This window comes from Tiliqua scincoides, chromosome 2 (assembly GCF_035046505.1).
Source record: "Tiliqua scincoides isolate rTilSci1 chromosome 2, rTilSci1.hap2, whole genome shotgun sequence".
Taxonomy (NCBI): domain Eukaryota; kingdom Metazoa; phylum Chordata; class Lepidosauria; order Squamata; family Scincidae; genus Tiliqua; species Tiliqua scincoides.
The window spans coordinates 134,497,836-134,517,979 of NC_089822.1; the positions used below are offsets into that span (position 1 = coordinate 134,497,836).

Below are 20,144 nucleotides of genomic sequence, written 5' to 3' on the forward strand. Positions count from 1 at the left end.
AGCATCATTGACCATGGTGGGACTTACTTCTGAGTAGACATGTATAGGATTGTGCTGGCAGTGTGTGAAATGGCAGACTGTGCTACATAGTGCCTTAATGTTCATCTGTATACATCTCCCTTTGTGTGCACTAAAGGCAAGGTATATGCATTGCATGCTGCATCCACTCAGAGATTTAACTTCAAGGGACCTGCAGGACAGAGCTAAGCTTTGAAGAACTGCAACTGTAGCAACTCACCTTGACAACTGCAGCTTTTGAGCATTACTCCTAAGGCAGCCTCACACAGAGCAGATTACAGTAGTCCAGTCTGATGCACCATCCTGTTATTGTCATTATTAATAGACTTGTTTGTACTTAATAATATTTTTGCAATTTGGGTGAAATATTGTGAGGTTCTGAATGGTTCCTGAGACTCCATCACTAAGGCAGTCCTGGTCCAGACTTGCAGCAGAATGAGGTGTTGGAATCTTGAGGTGATTGAGCAGATGTACCATGTTAGGCTGCAGGTGGGGACCAGGGACATTTGGTGATAGTATGTTCTGGTGAGGCTCAAACACCACCAAGCCCTGTGACCTGTAAGTGATGTCACTTCTGGAAGTGATGTCACTTTTGGGTCACCTTCGGACACAACTGCTCTGGTTGCATCTGGAGGTATTCTGAGCACCAGAGAGGCTGCACACGACCTCTCCAGCCCTCAGAACACTTTCTGAGGTCTTAAAAAGGTACTTCCAGTTTTATGCAAAACAGAAGTACTTTTCTAAGTCCTTCTGGAGTTGTTCTGTAGGCCGGAAAGGCCACATGTGGCCTCTCCAGCCCTCAAAACAACTCCAGATGCGGCCAGAGTTGGGCAGCCTATGTCACATGTGGCACTGGGACAGGTGAGGCACTGCCTCTAGTGACCTCACATTCCGGGCAGGGTCTCACATTTTTGAACGCTCACACATGTAACACAAACAATAACCACACACTTCCCTGCAAGAAAATTAAATTAACATGCATTGTAACATGCTGTGCTAGTTTTCTATCTGCAAGGAAGGTTTTTGGGGTTTGCATGTGTGTTTTAAATTCTCCCAAAGTCATCAGAGGGTAATCATTCTGAGTAAAAAAAACCAAACAGGGTGGTTCTTTCAGCAATAAACCATAAAAAATTATAATTCCACCTTCCTGTCATTTGAAGTGATACAGTCCATTCTACTGCCTTGTTCTGCTGCATGTGCAGGCCAGGCCTAAGACACATCCTGAAATGGGTAGTAGGATGGCCACCTGAAGGAAGCAAAATACAAAACATCAGAAGCAGATTCAGGACCCAGCACATTAACAGCTTGATATGGTCACAGGAAGATTCATGAACTGTGGAGGTAGCACAGTTTTGTTGGCAACCTTCAGTCTCGGAAGACTATGGTATCACACTCTGGATGGTGGTTCTGGCACAGCGTCTAGTGTGGCTGAAAAGGCTGATTCGGGAGTGACAATCCCTTCCACACTGGGAGCAAGTGCAGTCTGTCCCTGGTCTGTCTCCCTGGCTATGGGCCTTCCTTCTTTGCCTCTTAGCCTCAGACTGTTGGCCAAGTGTCTCTTCAAACTGGGAAAGGCCATGCTGCACAGCCTGCCTCCAAGCGGGCCGTTCAGAGGCCAGGGTTTCCCACCTGTTGAGGGCCACTCCTAAGGCCTTCAGATCCTTCTTGAGGTAGCACAGTATATTCTTGAATATTGTTTGGCTTTACATTTGATAGCAACAGATTGTTAAATTGTCGAATTATGCAACACACATTTCTTCACTCTATTACTTGGTTTACTATTCCTTTCAAGACCCCCCACCCTTGATATTGTCCACCCCACCCTCCATGCATTTTCTTCCTTCTTCAGCTACAAGGCCAAGAAGGTGTTGCAAGAAGGCTCTGAGCTGACTCTGATCAGGGCCTTCCTGATATATCACTTTTGGGATAAAAAGAGATACCAACGAATCAATTACAAGTGCTTCAGCATCCAAGTCCATTCTTGGTGTTGCATTGCAGGGGACTGAAGCCCAGTCTTGGCCTGTTGAAGTTACTGAACATGAAACCAGAAAGATGGTTCAAGTCACCAGCAGAGATCCTGCCACCAGAATTGGTTGCACTCTCAGTAAGTTTTGAAGTTGTTAAAAAAGATGAGTGGTCAACTCACTTCTTGCAGCAAATGAACCCTGGGCCTCCAGCTCTGAAAACAGGATTGGGGTTTCCCCTTCTTGAGCTGCCACAGTGAAAGCAGCTGTTTGGGGCTGACTCCGATAGGAACTATCAATTAAGCAGGAGGGGATTCCAGCAGCCTACCCCTTGAAATAAGGTCTGAGGCGGGGAGAGCCAGTATGCACCTCCCTCCCGCTCCATTCAGTTGAATGGAACTTGGAAAGTCAGCAAAACCCTTGAGGCCTCCTCTTGTCCACAACAAAATGTGTACAGTATGTGCCTGTTGTATGTGTGTAGAGGCAAAATTAATTTCCACCTAAGGCAGAAAAATAGCTTGCAGCTGGCCCTGGCAGTCAGCAACAAGAACCTTCAGCACAGCATCATTCCTTTCTGTTCCTCCTCCTCCTCGCCACCACTCTCTTGACAAGGGACTGATGTAATGAGTAGAGGGTATTTTCTCTTTTTATTCTGCCGGTGCTCAGCAGATAAGACTTCAGATGCAAGACTAGAAAGGAAAAACCCAGATGCTGCTTTTTCTGTTCTGCTGCATTGAAGACAGATCTCTCTGACTTGATCTTCTCCCATTGATCTGCAGAATACAGGCCTCATCATCTTGCTAATTAAAGGGGAGTGGAGGTGGAACGGGCCTTCCTGCTATAATAGGCCAGGCCTTTGTGGTGAAAGAGCAGAGGTGTGGGTTCTTGCAGCTCTGATGCTTAGCAGTTTCTCTGGCAAAGCAGCTCCATACACAGGAAGAGCTATAGATGGCTTCCAACCTTTTAACAGAGGAAAATGGAGCTATCGGAAGGTTTTGCATCTTGTACCCAGCTCTCGGTTGATCACCCATGTACTGTATACTAATTAACACTGCCACAGGCAAGGAAAGGAAGCTGCAGTCTTGTTTCTGTGTTGGTGATGTATACATGGGACTAAAAAGAAAGAGTTTAATTCTGCACCAAAGTTACATAAAATCTGCACCAATGTTAAAAAGGGCTCTTGACATTTTCAAGGGATTGGAGAACTGTCTTTACAAAGGAAAGCGAAAGCAAATGGGGCATTTTAGTTTTGAAAAAAGATGACTAGAGAATGAGGATATATGAGACAACAAAGGTTTCTAACCTGTTTCTCCCTCTTTTATGCTATAAGGGCTCAAGGTCACCCTATCAAATTGATATGCAGTCAGTATCAGAACAAACAAAAGAATGCACTTCCTCACAGAATGCATAATTCACTTGTGGAATCCATGATTACAAGGTAGAATGGTGGTCATTAATACAGATGGCTTCAAAAAATTATTGGACAAATTCACAGAGGACCAGTGTATCAACACTAGGGAACCATGGAAACTAAATAAAACTTCCACATTCAGAGGTTGTGGACTCTGAGTACCAGATGCTAGAGACAATAGACAAAGGAGGGCTGTTACCACTATTCCCTGCTTTTGAGCTTTGCAGAGGCATGTGGCCTGACCCCGCCAGGCAGTTCTTACTTACCAAGTGAAACTAATTTCTGCATACTCTGTTCAGATAGGCATGTCTGCTTCTACCTAATTTACTCCTTTGTAAGAAATGGCCCTGATGGCCAAATAACTAAAAACCCTCCCCTCCTCAGAGATTTCCCCAGGTATTAACCCAATTCTGCCCAACCCACAGGTGTCCATATTTGATCCGTTTTGTGTATTAATTAACAGTATTTATATACTGCTTTTCAACAGAAAGTTCACAAAGTGGTTTACAGAGAAAATCAAACAAACAAATGGATTGCAACTAATTGTATGCAATGTTGGGCAGAAATGGCTTAAGCACATGCTTCACACCTGTTGCTGCAGCCATTTAAAATGAAAGCAGGTGTTCAGGATACTGAATTCTGGGGCCAGCACAAATGTTGCATTTGTGTTACAACTGCAGAATCGCAGAACACACACAGATCTTCCAAATGTATTTCCAAATGTATCCAGAAATGGTGAGTCTTTATCTACACCTCAAGCATTCAATGCTGTAATTACTTGAGTATTAATTCTGGGATTAAGATCTTAATCCAAAGGAAAGGGCATGTTCTCCTTTCCCTGTGTACAGAAACATGCCACAGTAGAGGGTTGCCAAATTGCAGGGTTTGAACCCAAAGTTCAAAGTTTTTTGTCTCATTTAAAGCTGCCTTATAGCAAGTCATCTAGCTCAGTGTTGTCTATGATGGTTATGCTGATTGGCTACATTTTGCCATGGTTGCAGGCAGGGGTCTTTCCTCCTCCTACCTGGAGATGACAGGGATTGAACCCAAGATCATCTGCATGGAAATCATGTGCTCTATCAGAGAGCTATAGAACTTCTTTCTGAGGTCTCAAAATCAAGGCATTAAAATTTAGCACGGCAAGCAAACAGCCAAGTTATTTTCTCAGCCCCAATCCCAGACTCTGCTGCTATTTGAAAATTTAAATGACCCTCTTTCCCCCAGAATATTCCTCCAGATTTAGCATCTTTTGCATTTGTGGGAGAACATAACTATATCTTGAAAAGATGTGGAAAGAAGACTATATTGGAGATTAGTCAAGGTTTGTAAGCTGCAATATTTGGTTCAATTCATCAAAAAGTTTTTAAATTGACAAAAAGACGGGCCCAGTTTAATATATGTATTTAAACAAGCTATGCGTAGCCAAGCCCAAGCTGCAGAGGCATCCCTCCTCCTCACCCACAAGAAGAAATGTTTCATCAGATGCTCTCTGCCATGATATACACATTCATCAACTGAGAATAAAGATTGTTCCAAACTATTTTTATTCATATGCAAGATTAATGGTTACTACAATTCTTAGTTTAAAGCTAGCAGCTCTCAGGCTACATCCCCTGCTGCAAAAGGCAACAGCCATGCCCAGCAACCTCTATATGGAATATATCTATGCTAAGTCTCCAATTCTACACATTTGCTGGGAACCAAGTCTTCTTTCAGAGGTAACATGCATAGGGTAAGGCTGTAAGTTGTAGCTATGCATATTGCGAGAATATCTGCTGATAGGCAGAATGCTGTCAGCGAATTGCCTCATTGACTGAGGCCATGTGCTTGTATTTAAAGAGCCACAGTGATTTAATGATGCCCTTTTCTTCCCACCAGAGGGCACATTGGGACAGACCTCTGCAAACAGCAGCACCATCTGCTCAGTAGCCAGTCATTAAGAGGTAACCTTGGCCAAGAAAATGGTTGTTTTGTGTTTCTGCAATAATGTCTGAAGAATCTACAACCCACCACCTCCTTTGCTGACCTAATTGGAGCAGTATGCATGAAAATGCCACTGGAATGATCACAGATCCCTAGGGCTTCAACTGAATTAATACTCCATTACTTGCATTTCACCTTGGCCAAATGAAGTGTTATTGATTCCGACTCTTTACAGGAGGTTTTATTAATAAGCCCCAACTTTTTAAAATTGCGCTTGCAGTGATAGTTGCATTATCGGAGTTTTCCCGTGTCCATGCCAGCATAAACATGTGCACCATTTTTGTTTTTCAGGTGGCTCTTACAAGTGAAGGATAGCTAAAAGAAGGTGGGGGGAGGGGGTCTGGGCCCATAGCTTCACAGTAGACCATATGCAAAAAGGAGCCAGGTTCAAATTGTGATATTTCCAGTTTAGAAGTTCACAAGAAGCATATCCGGACAAACTTGTAGTTGAAGAGCCGCTGGCAGCTAGAACAGGTTACAAAGCTAGCCTTAAACCAGGCACACTAGTCTGTGAGCCATGTATTTAGAACATTTTACCTCACAGCTTACAAAAACGGGAAAATGTGCCTCTTTCAAGCCTCTTCATTAAAAAAAGTACATTTTTATAGCAAGCTGAGTATGTAAAGCACTTTGTGTATCATCATCATGTTGTCCCAGCACCAACCTTGACAAGCATGCAAGTATTATCTGTCAAGGTTTGTGCCCAATCCCTTGGCTGGGAGTTGCTGGAGGGTGCCCCTGGGTTTGACACAGGAGGCCTGTGTAAAGTTTGGCCCCAGCAGAGGCAGCAAAAGCCTGCTACAGGCAAGAAGTGCTGAGTCACACTGCAGGTGCTAGTTGATTGCCTGCAGAGTGACTAGACATAGGTGGAAATGGGTGGGGCTAATTAGCCCAAGCCTGCCCTGAAACAGGCACTCATTGGCCAGCTTTTGTATAAAGCCAAAGCAGCCACTGCTGGACCAAGGGGGTGGCTGGTTGCAGAGCACTTTGTCATGGTGCTCTAAACACTGGCAGTGAGTAGCTCTGGGTTCCCTGCGTGGGACCAACGCTGAATGCCTGTACTGAACTGCACTGTATCTGATGTAAATACACGTTTGGTGAAGGACCCTGCTGTCTGTGCTGTGTTTCTGTCCTCGAAGCAAGCTTTCCAGCACAGCTGCTGCACACACTCCCCGGGAACTGTGCCAAGCTGTGAGACCTTGGGCAGTGGGAGTAAGCTGTCTGTGTTTACCAGATGCCAACATTATCCTCATCTTGCAGCTGGGAAGCCAAGACTTGCCTAAGGTCACCTTGGTGAAAATCCATGACAGAGGTTAGACTCAAAGGTCAGTCTTGGCCCCACTTGCTCCAAAATGAACTTTCCTACCACACTCATTGGACCAACAGTCTGCTTCAATAAAAGGCAGCTTTGTATGAAGTAGGACAAGAGGCAGTTAGTAGGTGCAGATATGGTTAAACTGAACCATGATTGAATGCTGTTTTGCCCAGCAAGTTCTGTGTGAACCTCACCATTTGGTAGCAGTGTCATTAGCCCTTTCTGATGCTTGAACAGTAAGTACTAGTAGTATTCTGAATAGTTACAAGACTGTTTGAACTGGGTCAGTCTGTAACAAAACAGTAATTGGAACAAAACAGGCAATTTTCTATTCAAAATTGTTTTGATTTTGGGAAAAAGTTGAAATACCTAGACTGGTCCAATAAAAGCAAAGGATTGCTATCGTATCCCAGATGTAGGTTAAGTCCATAGGCCTGAACAATGCCTCTGGTCACACAGTTCTAGCTACTGTAGCTCAATCAGCCTACACACGTTTTCAATGCAAAAAGTCCCAAATTATACTTCCAGGGAGTCCCTTGAGAATCTTCAACAGAACATCTTACAGCATGTATGGTTACATAAAGGTATTTGCAGAAGTGTCAGCCTTCACCATCAGATTATACTGACATAACATGCTTTCCTAAAATGACAGAATTGTATTGGGGAAAGCCATCTTCCATACTCAAGGAAACCCAGGGCACAATCCTAACCAGGTCTACTCAGAAGTCCTATTTTGATCAATGGGGCTTACTCTTAGGAAAGAGTGATTAGGACTGCAGCCTCAGGGTTATCTACAACACAGTTTGAAGATCCACAGCCGTTAAGTTACCAATTAATCTGCCTTACAGGGGGTTTATAATTAAGAACAACCCACCAGCATAATGAGGCAGCCTAGAGACTGATGGTATATTTGAGCAGAGGGCCATTTCAGTATCTCTTTGAATGTAGCAAATTGGCAGAAGGTGCCTCCATGTTAAACCATGACCCAACACGGACCACCTATGCACCAAGAAAAGTAAGGGCAGTGGTAGTCAAAGACTCCCAAGGAGTGGGAGTAGGATATGATATGTATTTGGTGTAGGGTTATTAGCAGTTCAGATAGTAACATGCACAAGGACAAGACCAGGTCGTAAAGATCCACATGGTTCCGATATTCACATGAACAGGAGCAGCACAGAGGCACATACATTGCACAAGCTATGCAAATAGCACTGCAGCCTTCCACTCAAGAGCTTTTCTTTTAACCTTAGAATTTCAACACAAAACTCAATATTTCCCTTGCAAGAAAAAGGATAAATGATAGTGCTCATCTACAGCAGTCTGGTAGTTGTTTGTAGTCCTTTAAGAGCAATTGCTTTTATGAAAACTTAAAATTTAAGTCACCTGACTGTTAAACAGCTGCATGAAGAGTGAGATTGCACTTTTTAACAAAGTGAAACATCCCACCCACTGGGAAACAAACTGAATGTCTAGTGAAGATCAGACAGGGAGTATCAAACTTGTTTAACCCAGGATTAAATTTCTAAATGCCTGCCATGCCACCCTTGTGGAGGATCGAAGCAGCTTAGAAGTCAAACCCCAATTGAAATACGCAAACTAATCTTCATAGATCTACAAAAGGCCGCAAAGACCAAGCATCTCTAAATTTAAGAAGGAAAAAGTTCCTGAAGCTAGGGTCCATTGTGCATTGCTCTTGGCCAAACATGACCAGTTTGGCCAAACATGGCCAGTTATCACCTCATGGAACAGCCATATTGTCACAGAAGAGAATCCTTCAAATACATGGATCCCCATATCACTTTTAGGTCATCACCAGCACTTCAAACTTTGCTTGAAAATCTTAGGCCTAGAGACCAAGTGAGGGAACTAAATAGATCAGAGCAGATAGTTAAGGAGTAAGGGAGATAGGGTATTTCTCTAGTTGCATCAAATAGAAACTTTGAAGCAAATATGATCACTTCCTTCAGGACTTAGACCACCCAACATTTGACCTTTAGCCCTCAAACCACCTATTACCCATCACCTGTTCAGAACACCAGACATCCATAAAACCTCAAAGTTAAGGTTAGTCAAGCTAGCATGGGGAAAAACAGGAACTATGCTGTGTCTTCTAGTGAGGATGCACATTTTTGCATCTGGGTTTTTCTGCTCCAAGTGTGTGTGTTTGAAAGGAGGTGCGCTAGTCACAACTTTTCCTGGAAGACTCAAGTCTAGAACCTGCATGCTTCTCACTAGCTGTAGGTTCTTTCAGAAGGCTGCAGAGGCATGAATAACTATTTCTAGCTACTTCAGAGTTTGGGTTTGCAACCAAGTGGCAGGCTGCATGCCCAGTGGTTAACCCTGCATCTGAACAAGGCTGAAGTTTCTCTGTTAGCGTTTGTCCCATTTGGAAAACAAGCACCAGTTGAGAGTAAAAAGCCAAGTCTCTGCTTTTGAGTACTTTACTAGTCCAGCGCCATTCAGGGCATGCTAGGTCATCATTATGTTAGTATTAGAAGCTGTCCAGAATTGGGTACAGCCACAATGTACTGTCATGTTCAGGCAGCTAACCCCACATATATGCTGCTTTTCCCTCCTTAGCCCATGTACAACAGGACACCAAATGCTTCATCGCCCACCAGAAGTTTTATTGGAAACTTTAAATATCTTGCAGACATGTTACACAACTTCCCAGATGGGAACCTGAATAATGTGAACAAATTGAGATTTGATACAGGAGCACAGGTTTTGCTTCGACAACAGCAGACTCACGAATGCTCTTCAGCTAGCTTCTCAGCCTTTGTCACAGCCTCCTCAATGGGTCCCACCATGTAGAAAGCCTGCTCTGGGAGGTGGTCATACTCTCCTGCAAAGGAAGAAGCAAAGCAATAAGTCAGTTAACTCTTTGGAATGTTTCCAAGAACAGGAACACACTGGCCTACTCAAGAGCAATGCTGCATGCTCCCAACCTGGCTGCATCTTCCCATCCATCTTGCTAGGGTGCAGAGGGTAGCAGGGACAGGTTCCTAAGATCTTATAATCATTTGTCAGCCTACCACTGATATTATTTGACCCAACACTAACCCATTCCTTTCTGAATTTGGGTCCAGGGGAGAAAAGATGGCTGACAACATGTTACTAAAGTGGTGGTCTATATTCAGTGCTGGTGCCAGACTGCAGGTGACCCCCAAAATAGAGTACAGACACCTCATGACACCCTTGCTGACCAACTATGCATTAGATGCTACCACTGCCATTAGGGAGTTGGCTTGAGAAGTCTTCCGCTGGGTATGCGTGCTTAGCCGGTGTCAGATTTCACCACCACCACCCTGCATTTGTCCTGATAAAAGATCAAATGCTCTGTGTTTGAGAGCAGGAACCAGTGAACATTTCACTAGGACAGGCAGCACTTAGGAGCTACTGACAGAGGGCTCAACATGAAGTCTGTGTTCCAAGGAAACAGGACAGTTTCTTACCTAACAGGATCTGTTTGAAGCCCTTGATGGTTTCCTTCAGTGGCACCAGCTTGCCTGCGTGGCCAGTGAAGACTTCAGCCACTTGGAAAGGCTGGGACAGAAATCTCTGAATCTTTCGGGCACGAGCCACAGTCAGCTTATCCTCTTCAGACAACTCATCCATACCCAGAATAGCGATGATGTCCTGGAGGGACTTGTAGTCCTATAAAGAACCAAAAACGGGCACAATAGTAGAAACAGTATGTCATGCACCAACTCTTGCAACCCATCTTTCATTGGCACCTCAACTGCCATTGCCACTAGTTAGCAAGTAACATCTTCCAGTTTCTTCTTATCCCCATACATGTTTAACAAGTTTCTTCATAAACTAAAGTACATCTGTAATGTTCCAGCCTCAACCACCCTCTCTCACCTGCAGGATCTTTTGTACTCCACGGGCCACATCATAGTGTTCCTGCCCCACAATATTGGGATCCATGATACGAGAAGTGGAGTCTAGAGGATCCACAGCTGGGTAAATGCCCAATTCAGCAATTGCACGAGACAACACAGTGGTGGCATCCAAGTGGGCAAAGGTGGTTGCAGGGGCTGGATCAGTTAAGTCATCGGCTGGCACATAGATGGCCTGGAAAAAAAAAGAGAACAAACTATATTGGACATATGAAACTTTAATGCTGTCATCTGCAGTTCCACAGAGCCCTTTCACAGAACACATGTCAGATCCATGGTTCTAAGGAAGGGAGTACTACAAGTTGCAAGTTGTACTTGCAACTACAAAAGTTGAACCAGAAGTCAACTTTGTTGTTGCAAGAGGCCTCTGGTGAGGATCAAACAGTTGTTACCTGCACAGAGGTGATTGAGCCCTTCCGGGTTGTTGTAATCCTCTCCTGCATGGTACCCATATCAGTTGCTAGAGTAGGCTGGTATCCTACAGCTGAGGGGATTCTGCCCAGCAAAGCAGACACCTGAAAGAATATAAAAGCTTTCTGCAGTTTCAAAGTGACTGTGGCTGGCAAGTACGAGATGCATTCTGTTGCATGTTCACAAAGAAAGTCATGAATTGGCATCTGCAAGTGATGAAAGAACTACAAAGGCTGGTCTGAAGCAATTAAGTCAGCCACTGACAAACACTAATTCTCCACAGGCTCCTGTGTTTTGCCCATCCCCTACTACTCCTACAAGCAAAATATGGATGGACCACCAATTCCTCATCAAGCAGCAGACTCCCAACGGATACTGCTGGCTCACACCTACTATTGTAGTTAGATGGTCTTTTCCCCTATAGATGGGCAGATCAGTCTAAGAAGCCAGAGTTAGTCTTACCTCAGATCCAGCTTGCGTAAAACGGAAAATGTTGTCAATGAAGAGCAGTACATCTTGACCCTCCTGATCTCGGAAGTATTCAGCCACAGTTAGTCCAGTTAGAGCAACCCTGGCACGAGCACCTGGTGGCTCATTCATCTGTCCATAAACAAGTGCAACCTGAGGGATAAGAGGATCTAAATGAGACTCTGAATAGTACGATATTGAGTCCTGCACATCAGTTTTGAAACGAAAAGTTTCCAGCTTTGTTACACTTAGAATTATGCATAAAGACCAGATAAAAACTTGTTATTTCCCACAATCCATCTGTACTGGTATACTTCCACCAACCTTCAGTAGGACACTGAGCCTCTCCATTCCCCATTAGCATCCTCAAAGAGGCAGTATTCCACAGAGCATATCATAAAATAATTGCCACAAAGGCAAAAGTCAGCTGACTGGACTATCAGGGTATTGACAGGAAATTGTTTAGCTCTGTATTTCACACATTATGCCAATACAGGGTAGGTTAAATATTGGTGACTAGACAGCAAAGCTGGAGTTAGGAGAACCACCAATTTCTAGCACAATATTTCAGCCTTCAAAACAGGTTTGTCAGCCCAATCTCTATGTACGCCTTCTCAGAAGTTCAATTTGGCTTACTTCCAAGAATGTGTGTATAGGACCACAGCCTGTGACACCCAATAACACATTCTCACCATCCTTCCCCCCCCCCCCATTTAGGAAACTTGATGAAGTGCTTACCTTAGATGTGGTATCCTTCAGGTTAATGACCCCAGACTCAATCATTTCATGGTACAAGTCATTTCCCTCACGGGTTCTTTCCCCAACACCAGCAAACACGGAGTAGCCACCATGGGCTTTGGCAACATTGTTGATCAGCTCCATGATCAATACAGTCTTGCCCACACCAGCCCCACCAAACAGACCTGGGAGAGAAAAACAGTTTAGTACTTCAGTCTTTTAATATGCTTCTGATACCATCACCCCCCCTTTCCTTCTCAGAATCTTAAGTTGCTTCAGCAGTCTCAGTAGAACGAAAGTCATGAGTTACTCATCAGTGAAGGAAACCAGTATCAAGTCAGCAGCATATAAAGTGCCCGACTGCCAATCAAAAGAAACCCAAGTTCTTCAAGAGCAAGTCTGACACACTTGAGTCATGACCATCTCCCCAAGACAGAATCTAGTCTATATGCATTGCCTCTTACACCAGCTTACCAATTTTGCCACCCTTGGCATAAGGTGCAAGGAGGTCCACAACCTTAATACCAGTGACGAGGATTTCTTGTTCAACACTCATCTCAACAAACTCTGGTGCTTCAGCATGAATAGCAGCAAACCTAAGAACAACAAGTGGCTTCATATTAAAGCAATTTTTAATACACCCCCCCCCCATATAAGCAGTTACTTATGAGCTATGCAAGAGCAGGAACAATAACTTCTCTATAACGATGCATTATGCAGCATAATGCCCAACTTTGTTACAAGTTAAAGGCAATCAAATATAAGCTAGTTTGACCATTCATAAAAACTGCAGTTCTAGACATCCATCTTCTAGACAAGGATGAGCAGCATACAGTTCCTTCATGCACCTCACAAATCATTACTATCCTTGTTTTCAGTTTAAAAAGCATTAAATCCAGATGCGCGCAGGCAAGTTTGAAAGTAATGAACAGAGGTATCTTGCAATGTCAGACTAGTTTAATCTAGTAAGACCTGGAGTAGAGCTAATCAACTTGGTACTAGGCTTTGAGCCAACATTAAATGTTTAATTATTGTTGTGAACAGAATAGTTTGATTTTAGACCAAATTTTCTGGAGATGTGTTCATTTACCACATTCATCAGTAAAATGCAATACGCCTATTACATTCCAACTGCTTTACAGCAAGTTATTTGGCACACCATTAACAGCAAAGTTTAGAACTTGGTGTTGAATTGCTTTAGTAGCAAATGCCTAGAGTTTCCAGAGCTCCAGGAAAGATATACAAGATAGCATTCTGTCATTCTTCAGTGCCTTGATTACGCCAGTTTTCTGACTTTTTAAATAGTGAAAGTCTAGTACAGTTGTGCGCCCCTTAACCTTCCAGCCAGTAGCAGGTCAAACTCATTTCATACAGAGGGTTGAAAGCATTCACGGTGCCTGCAGTGGGCCAGAAAGTGACATCATCAAGCAGACAATGGTCAGAAAGAAGCACTTTGCTCTCACATCAAAACTCATTAGCTGCAAAATGATTTAATTGTATTTTTTCTGTACAGGGTGTGGGGGTGCCCACAGCCTACTTTCTGACGTAACATGGCGCCTTCTCCCAGCAACAGGTCACATATGCAATGGCTGCTGCTGCTCAGGAGGCCACCCCCCCCAAGCCTCTGAAGCTGATAGGAGCTCCACTACCTTTGCCACTGGAGGCTTTACCGAACCTCTTAGAGGCAGCATGTGTCTGAACTGCCTCTGAGGCTTAGAATGCCCCAATAGCACAAAAGACATGATTTCTCATTTCCTGGAAGAAACCTGAAGTTATGTCTCTCATGCGATTCGGCAGCATTCTGAGCCTCGCAGAAGCTCAGAAAAGCCTCTGGAGGTGAGGATAGCAGAGCTTCCCCTTGCCTTCAGAGGCTTTGCATAGCACCAAGCCCAGCTTGATCGGGATACCTGTCCGCATCCCTGTCATGAAGCAGCGCACAACTATACTCTGTTAGCTAGACTCAGTCAAACACAAGACTGCAAGAAGAAATTGCACAAAATCATGTCAAGTCAATTTACATGGTTTTCCCACCATGCTACCAAGAACTACTGCCTGCCATTTAGCACCAAGCGTCACTTACTGTTTGGTTGTTATGGGACCTCTTTCATCAATTGGCTCTCCAATGACATTCATGATTCTGCCAAGAGTCTCGGGTCCCACAGGAATTCTGATGGGGGCACCAGAGTCTAAAACCTTTTGGCCTCTCACCAAGCCTTCTGTACCATCCATGGCAATGGTACGAACAGTATTCTCACCTGCAATCAAGAAGACACTATATAAAATAGTGTTCTCATCAGGTCCAGCATCTGAGCAGTGGACACTTATTCTAACTAGGGTCAATTTTCACAATTTACTTCTTTGCCTGCCCAATCTCTCAAGTCCCAGTTTTCCAGATCTGAACTGGAGCATTAGAAAGGGTTGCTCCTTACTAGGTTACAGAATGCCAATTCCCTCAAGGTGCAGGTATTTGTTCCAGGTGAGTAAAATATTATAACCCAAGCCTTACTGAACACAATGGGCTTACTTCTGAGTAAAACACCATTTACAAACACTTCTACCTCAAGGTCTCTTGCATGCACCTGACACATTAGGCACCAGTATTCCAAGACTGGTAAGTAGGGGTGTTTCTAAATGTTTTTATTTTGCAGATTTTGTCATTCCCCACCCCCACGGGGAAAAGTGCAAAAGGTGTTGTGCATTTTAATTTTGTTATCACCGAAAAAAGTCACACCTCTACTGATAATTGAGACTAGTCACAAAACTGATCAGTACAGCCAGCCCATACCTTTGTATCCCTTCTGGTTCACAGTGGATTTACATTTCCTTCTCAGATCATAATTATGGCTTCAGTAAAGTTCAGAAGAACGAAAGTCATTTTTTTCTTGATCATCAGGGAAGGAAGAACAAGCCTCTCTAGTGATGTTTTAGTGTACTGATGATACTAACCTAAGTGCTGTGCCACTTCCAGCACCAGCCGTGTGTCTCTGCCCTGCACCTCAAGGGCATTGAGAATTGGTGGCAGACCCTCATCAAACTGGACATCAACCACAGCACCAATAACTGCCACAATGCGTCCAGTGGAAGTTCCAGCTTTCGCTGCAGTAGCCGTCTGTGCAGCATAGTTCCGACCTACAGAATGAGGAAGAAGCAAAATAGACAAGCAACTTTAGTTCTAATCAAAAGATCTCTTCCCCTCCCCCCCAAATCCTATAAAGGCAGCAGATAACACCCTCTTTTCTGGCCCCAAGTCCACCAACATCTTACAAAACAGAGATTCAGATTGTGACCTTCATTCCTAAACAGAGGTTACCAAACATGGAAGACCAATGAGGAAAAAAATTGCTCTAGGATACTATGAGCAGGATACAGTAGACAACCAGCAATCTCAGAGAAAACCCCCAACCATATGGTGCTTCAGAGCAAACAAGAGACCCGACTTCTAATTTAGGGGCCCTTATCTACCTTTTAGTTTGTTGCAATGATTTTCAGACTTCCTGCCTTTAAAGAATTCTTTCTCCATCAAGAAGGTCCATCAACATAGTCTTATTCCTACATTACATTCCACATATGAACAACATGCACACACAACTGCATGTAACATACAGACTGACAATTATTCACAAGCATAACAGTACTTATGCATATGATCTTTATTCTACATCTGAGTCCAATCCTATATTTTGTTTTAAACGTTTGTAAATACAGACACAGTGTTAATGGCCATCTTGTAAAAGGCCTTTGGGACATACTAGGATTGCACAAGGTACTGGCCAGAACTTGAGGTTAAAGTTCTCTGCGTAAAGGAGAAAGATGATAAATAGGAAACATGTTTTTTTCAGAAAGCTTCACTATTTATACAGGTATGCTTGGAGAATTTCAATAAGCTTCAGAGGAATCCCAGCTCCCCCACTACAGTATGAAAACTACTGGCCTGCTATCTCACAATATGTCCTTTCTTGTGCCGCCGTCCCCCGCTCAAACTATGAAGACTTGAGCACACGGAAGACTACACACAGAAACCATGCCTCATACTGTAGGCCTATACCTACTTTCATACCCTACCTTTTCCAGTTGGATATCATCAGTCCCACATACAGCCTAGGCATCAAACACTAGTTTTCAATGAGTCATCTTTCTATAGGCCTATTTGCCATCTCCCATATGTGTGTTTCCCCCATTTCCCCTGGGGGCTGGGGATAAGAATAGGCCCTCAGTTTGGCTGTACTTGACAGGCGACAAGAGGCAACTAAACAGCCACCGGGTAGATGGGATGGGACTCGGGTAGATGGGATGGGACTCGTCAGCCTGGGAAGGCAGCTCATCTGAGAGAAGGAAAACTCTGATCCCAAACCTCCACTGCCTTGTGGCTACATCCAGTTATGGAAAAGGCTTCAGGAGTCAACCTCGAGGCAAAATCCAGATCCCTGAGGCAGTTCATGGCTGAACACAGTCACGTTCTGGCAACTCCTGCGACGCCGCTGGAACCAACCGTATTGGCCTCTGCCTTTCCATTGGACCATTTCAGCGACGTGGAGAAGGTGGATTTGCTGCATGGGTAACAGCCTGTCCTCCATACCTACTTTACCCAGGCTGCGCGCACTGGAGAGAACACTCTGTTCCAGAACCACCATTCAGAGCGTGACACCATAGTCTTCCGTGACTGAAGGATGCCAACAATATGTGTGTTTATATAGGTATCACACTGAGGGCACAATCCTAACCCCTTATGTCAGTGCTTTCCAGCACTGGCATAGCAGTTCCAAAGGGATATGTGCTGCATCCTGCAGCTGGTGACACTCACAGAGGCTTCCTCAAAGTAAGGGAATGTTTGTTCCCTTACTTCAGAGCTGCACTGCCCTTATGTCAGTGCACTGACATAAGGGGTTAGGATTGTGTCCTAAGATAGGTTATCATTCCCATCAAATGTACAGAGCCACTCACAACTGAAAAAGGAGGCCCCTCCCATCCCTAGTCCAACCCCACCTTCCTAATACACTTCCTCACCCTCTACATAACCTTCTGTCAAACTCTAGGCCTCTTCATAGCCACCAAGTAGAACTAGGAACATGTGTCCTTGGGGAAAAAAGCCCACCCCTCCCCCCTCCCACAAATCACACCACCACTTCTATGTGGAGGGGTCTTGTGTGCTCTGCAACCACCCGTTCCCATAACAAATTATATGTGCATCTCCACTGTCTCCTTAAAATTCAGGGCAGAAAGGACGGTTTGTTTCCTTTACCCTCCCAATCACAAGAGCTCTGTGAAATAGGTTAAGTGGTGGGGGAGGCACGCTTATCCCAATCCCACCCAGGGACAGCTCAGAGACTTGAACTTGGCTCCCTCCACCCTCATCTTGGCCCAACAACATGCTGGTGATCCTGCTTAATAGCAAAGGACGCATGTATGACAGTGGTTCCCACGTGCACACCCCTTGGCAGCCCACTTCCACAAACTCCATACCCTTCATATGAGCAAAACAGTCGTAATTAATACAGCTACCGTTTCAAAGTGTATAAGTTTTCAAGCACGGATCCAAACCTGATAATAGACAAATGGATGACTAGAAACTAGCAGTTGAGGGGGTTTTGGAAGCCATCTAGCCCCTTTCCTTCCTGCCTTGCCAGCCCCTCAACACAGCTGCCTTTACTCAATTCTTTTCCAAGGACCCTGGGCAGGTACCCCTGGGGGTAGCACATAGCCCAGGGTGGGAAGCACTGATCTACGAGGCAATGAAGGTCGCACGCGTGAAATGGCAGCCTGTGAGCATACTGTCTACTCAGGAGTAAATCCCATGGTCTTCGGTTGGGCTTACTCTCAGGAAAGTGTGCACAGGACTTGCGCCTTTCAGGGCTGCAGCCTGCAGAGGCAGCTCCTCCTCCCCCCCCCCCGTTCGGCTCCCAAGAGCCAGAGAAGCAGACTCTGGCGCATGGGGGGAGGGGGAGAGCCACACCCCAGTCAAGACAGAGAGAGAGAGAGAGCGAGCGAGGAGGCAGCAGAGAAGCCACGGGGGGGGGCGACTAGCCAGCAGCGGGCGTTGGAGGAGGCCGAGCCGCCACTAGGCCCCAAGGTGACCCCCACCCGCAGGCGGCCTCCCGCCTCTCTCACTCACGGGCCTCGGCGGCGGCCGCAGCACCGCTCCGGAGAAGCAGCAGGTCCTGGAGCGGACTGGTTGCGCTCCTCGCCCCGCGCAGCAGGGAGGCGGCCGAAGAGGCGCAGCAGCGGCCAGCAAACCCCAACATGGCGGCCACCGGGAGACTGGAAGAGCGCTTCTGCGGCCAGCCTGGATGAACTCCGGCGGGAGGGCGGGATTAGGGGACGCGGCTTCGCTATTGGTTGAGACGGTTCCGCTCTCTACACGCTATTGGAGGATGGCCTTGTCACTCTAACTCGCTGGTTAAATGGGAGAAGCCGGTGAGGAGAAATGGGCGGAGCCTTGGCTCGTCACTGGTAGAACCTCAAGAGCCTGCTGTGCTCCGCGCCACTGCACAGCAGTGCTGGGCCTTGCAGGGAGGCTCCGCTTGATGATTGGCTAAAAGGAAAAAAGTCCCGCCCTTCCAGACAGGGCTAGCCAATGAGGAGCAGGAAACGGGGGAGCACGGATGTTAAGGTCACTTGCCTGCTCAGGAGGCGGAAGCGTCCATGTGTTTGCGGGTGTCCTTGTGGCAGGCCTGCAGGGTTCAGCATTTGCATAGGTCGCAGGGCGGCCCACCAGCAGGAGGGAGCGAGAGGTTCCAGCTAGTTACAGATTTCACTTAAAAAAAATTAAACATGGGCTAAAAGCCCAATCCTAGGCATGTCTACTCAGAAGTAAATCCCATTATACTCAATTGGGATTACTCCCAGGAAAGTGTGGATAGGATTGCAGCCTAATCCTAATAGGATTGAGACCATAATCCTGTGCTCAGTTACATGGGACTAAATACCTTTGGATACTTCTGAGTACGTCTGCAAAGGATTAGGGCCGCTGTTGGTCATGTAATTAGTCTGTGGAACTCATTGCCACAGGATGTGATGATGGCATCTGGCCTGGATGCCTTTAAAAAGGGACTGGACAAATTTCTGGAGGAAAAGTCCATCACAGGTTACTAGCCATGATAGATATGTGCAACCTTCTGATTTTAGAAATAGGCTACTTCAGAATACCAGGTGCAATGGAGGGCACCAGGATGCAGGTCTCTTGTTGTCTTGTGTGCTCCCTGAGGCATCTGGTGGGCCACTGGGAGATACAGGAAGCTGGACTTGATGAGCCTTTGGCCTGATCCAGTGGGGCTCTTTTTATGTTCTTATGGTCCTCTGACAGCGCAATATACGCATGTCTATTCAGAAGTACATATAAGTACCATTCTGTAGTGGGGCTTATTCACAGGTAATTTGTGCATAGGATTACAGTGATAACCAATGAGAATTGCACCAAAAATGCAATATTTATCTGTAAATGAAGTTTTCATCCTATGCAATTTTCAAGATGATTAAGCCCAATGATTTCAGTGGGTTTACGCATGCATAGTTCTGCATAGGATTGGCATTCATTTTTCATTGACCTCTTTAGAATTTGCTTCAAGTGAACAAGCAAAGGGCGAACAATGCATGACTGCAATTTTGACAGTGGTATTCCACACTCAAGTTGATCCACCAGCCTTGCTAAGCTGACTTAACTGTAGTCCTTATCCTATATTAGTCCATCACAACAGAGAAGGGGTAAAGAAGAGCTTTAAAAACACCAGAAATGGGCAACCCTCTCAGCCAACCCCTCCAACATTTATAGCAACATCTCCAGCATGGGGTGGCATTCTGACAATGCCCCCCCCCCCAATGTGGGCAAGGCATGGAAAAAGCCAATCAGTGCATGACAGCTGGGAACTGTCCCCATAACATCAGCATACTATATTCTCACACACATCCCACTTGACACAAGGGTGCTACAGAGCCTC

The 20,144-nt window shown here is 45.3% G+C and overlaps 1 protein-coding gene and 2 non-coding genes across 3 annotated transcripts; all 3 read right to left on the minus strand.

Annotated features, from left to right (window-relative positions):
- Positions 1-9,297: 9,297 nt before the first annotated feature.
- Positions 9,298-18,488, minus strand: ATP5F1B (ATP synthase F1 subunit beta). Its single transcript, XM_066615774.1, has 10 exons — positions 18,323-18,488; positions 15,160-15,342; positions 14,294-14,468; positions 12,688-12,809; positions 12,214-12,398; positions 11,470-11,628; positions 10,989-11,111; positions 10,559-10,771; positions 10,147-10,348; positions 9,298-9,536 (listed from the first exon to the last, which is right to left on the minus strand). The coding sequence occupies exons 1-10, from the start codon at positions 18,450-18,452 to the stop codon at positions 9,439-9,441; spliced, it is 1,590 nt and encodes a 529-aa protein (XP_066471871.1). The 5' UTR covers positions 18,453-18,488; the 3' UTR covers positions 9,298-9,438.
- LOC136643400 (small nucleolar RNA SNORD59) lies at positions 12,466-12,536 on the minus strand. Its single transcript, XR_010794005.1, has one exon. It is a non-coding gene; the product is annotated as a small nucleolar RNA SNORD59 (small nucleolar RNA).
- LOC136643403 (small nucleolar RNA SNORD59) lies at positions 15,036-15,112 on the minus strand. The gene has a single exon (XR_010794006.1). It is a non-coding gene; the product is annotated as a small nucleolar RNA SNORD59 (small nucleolar RNA).
- Positions 18,489-20,144: the final 1,656 nt, after the last annotated feature.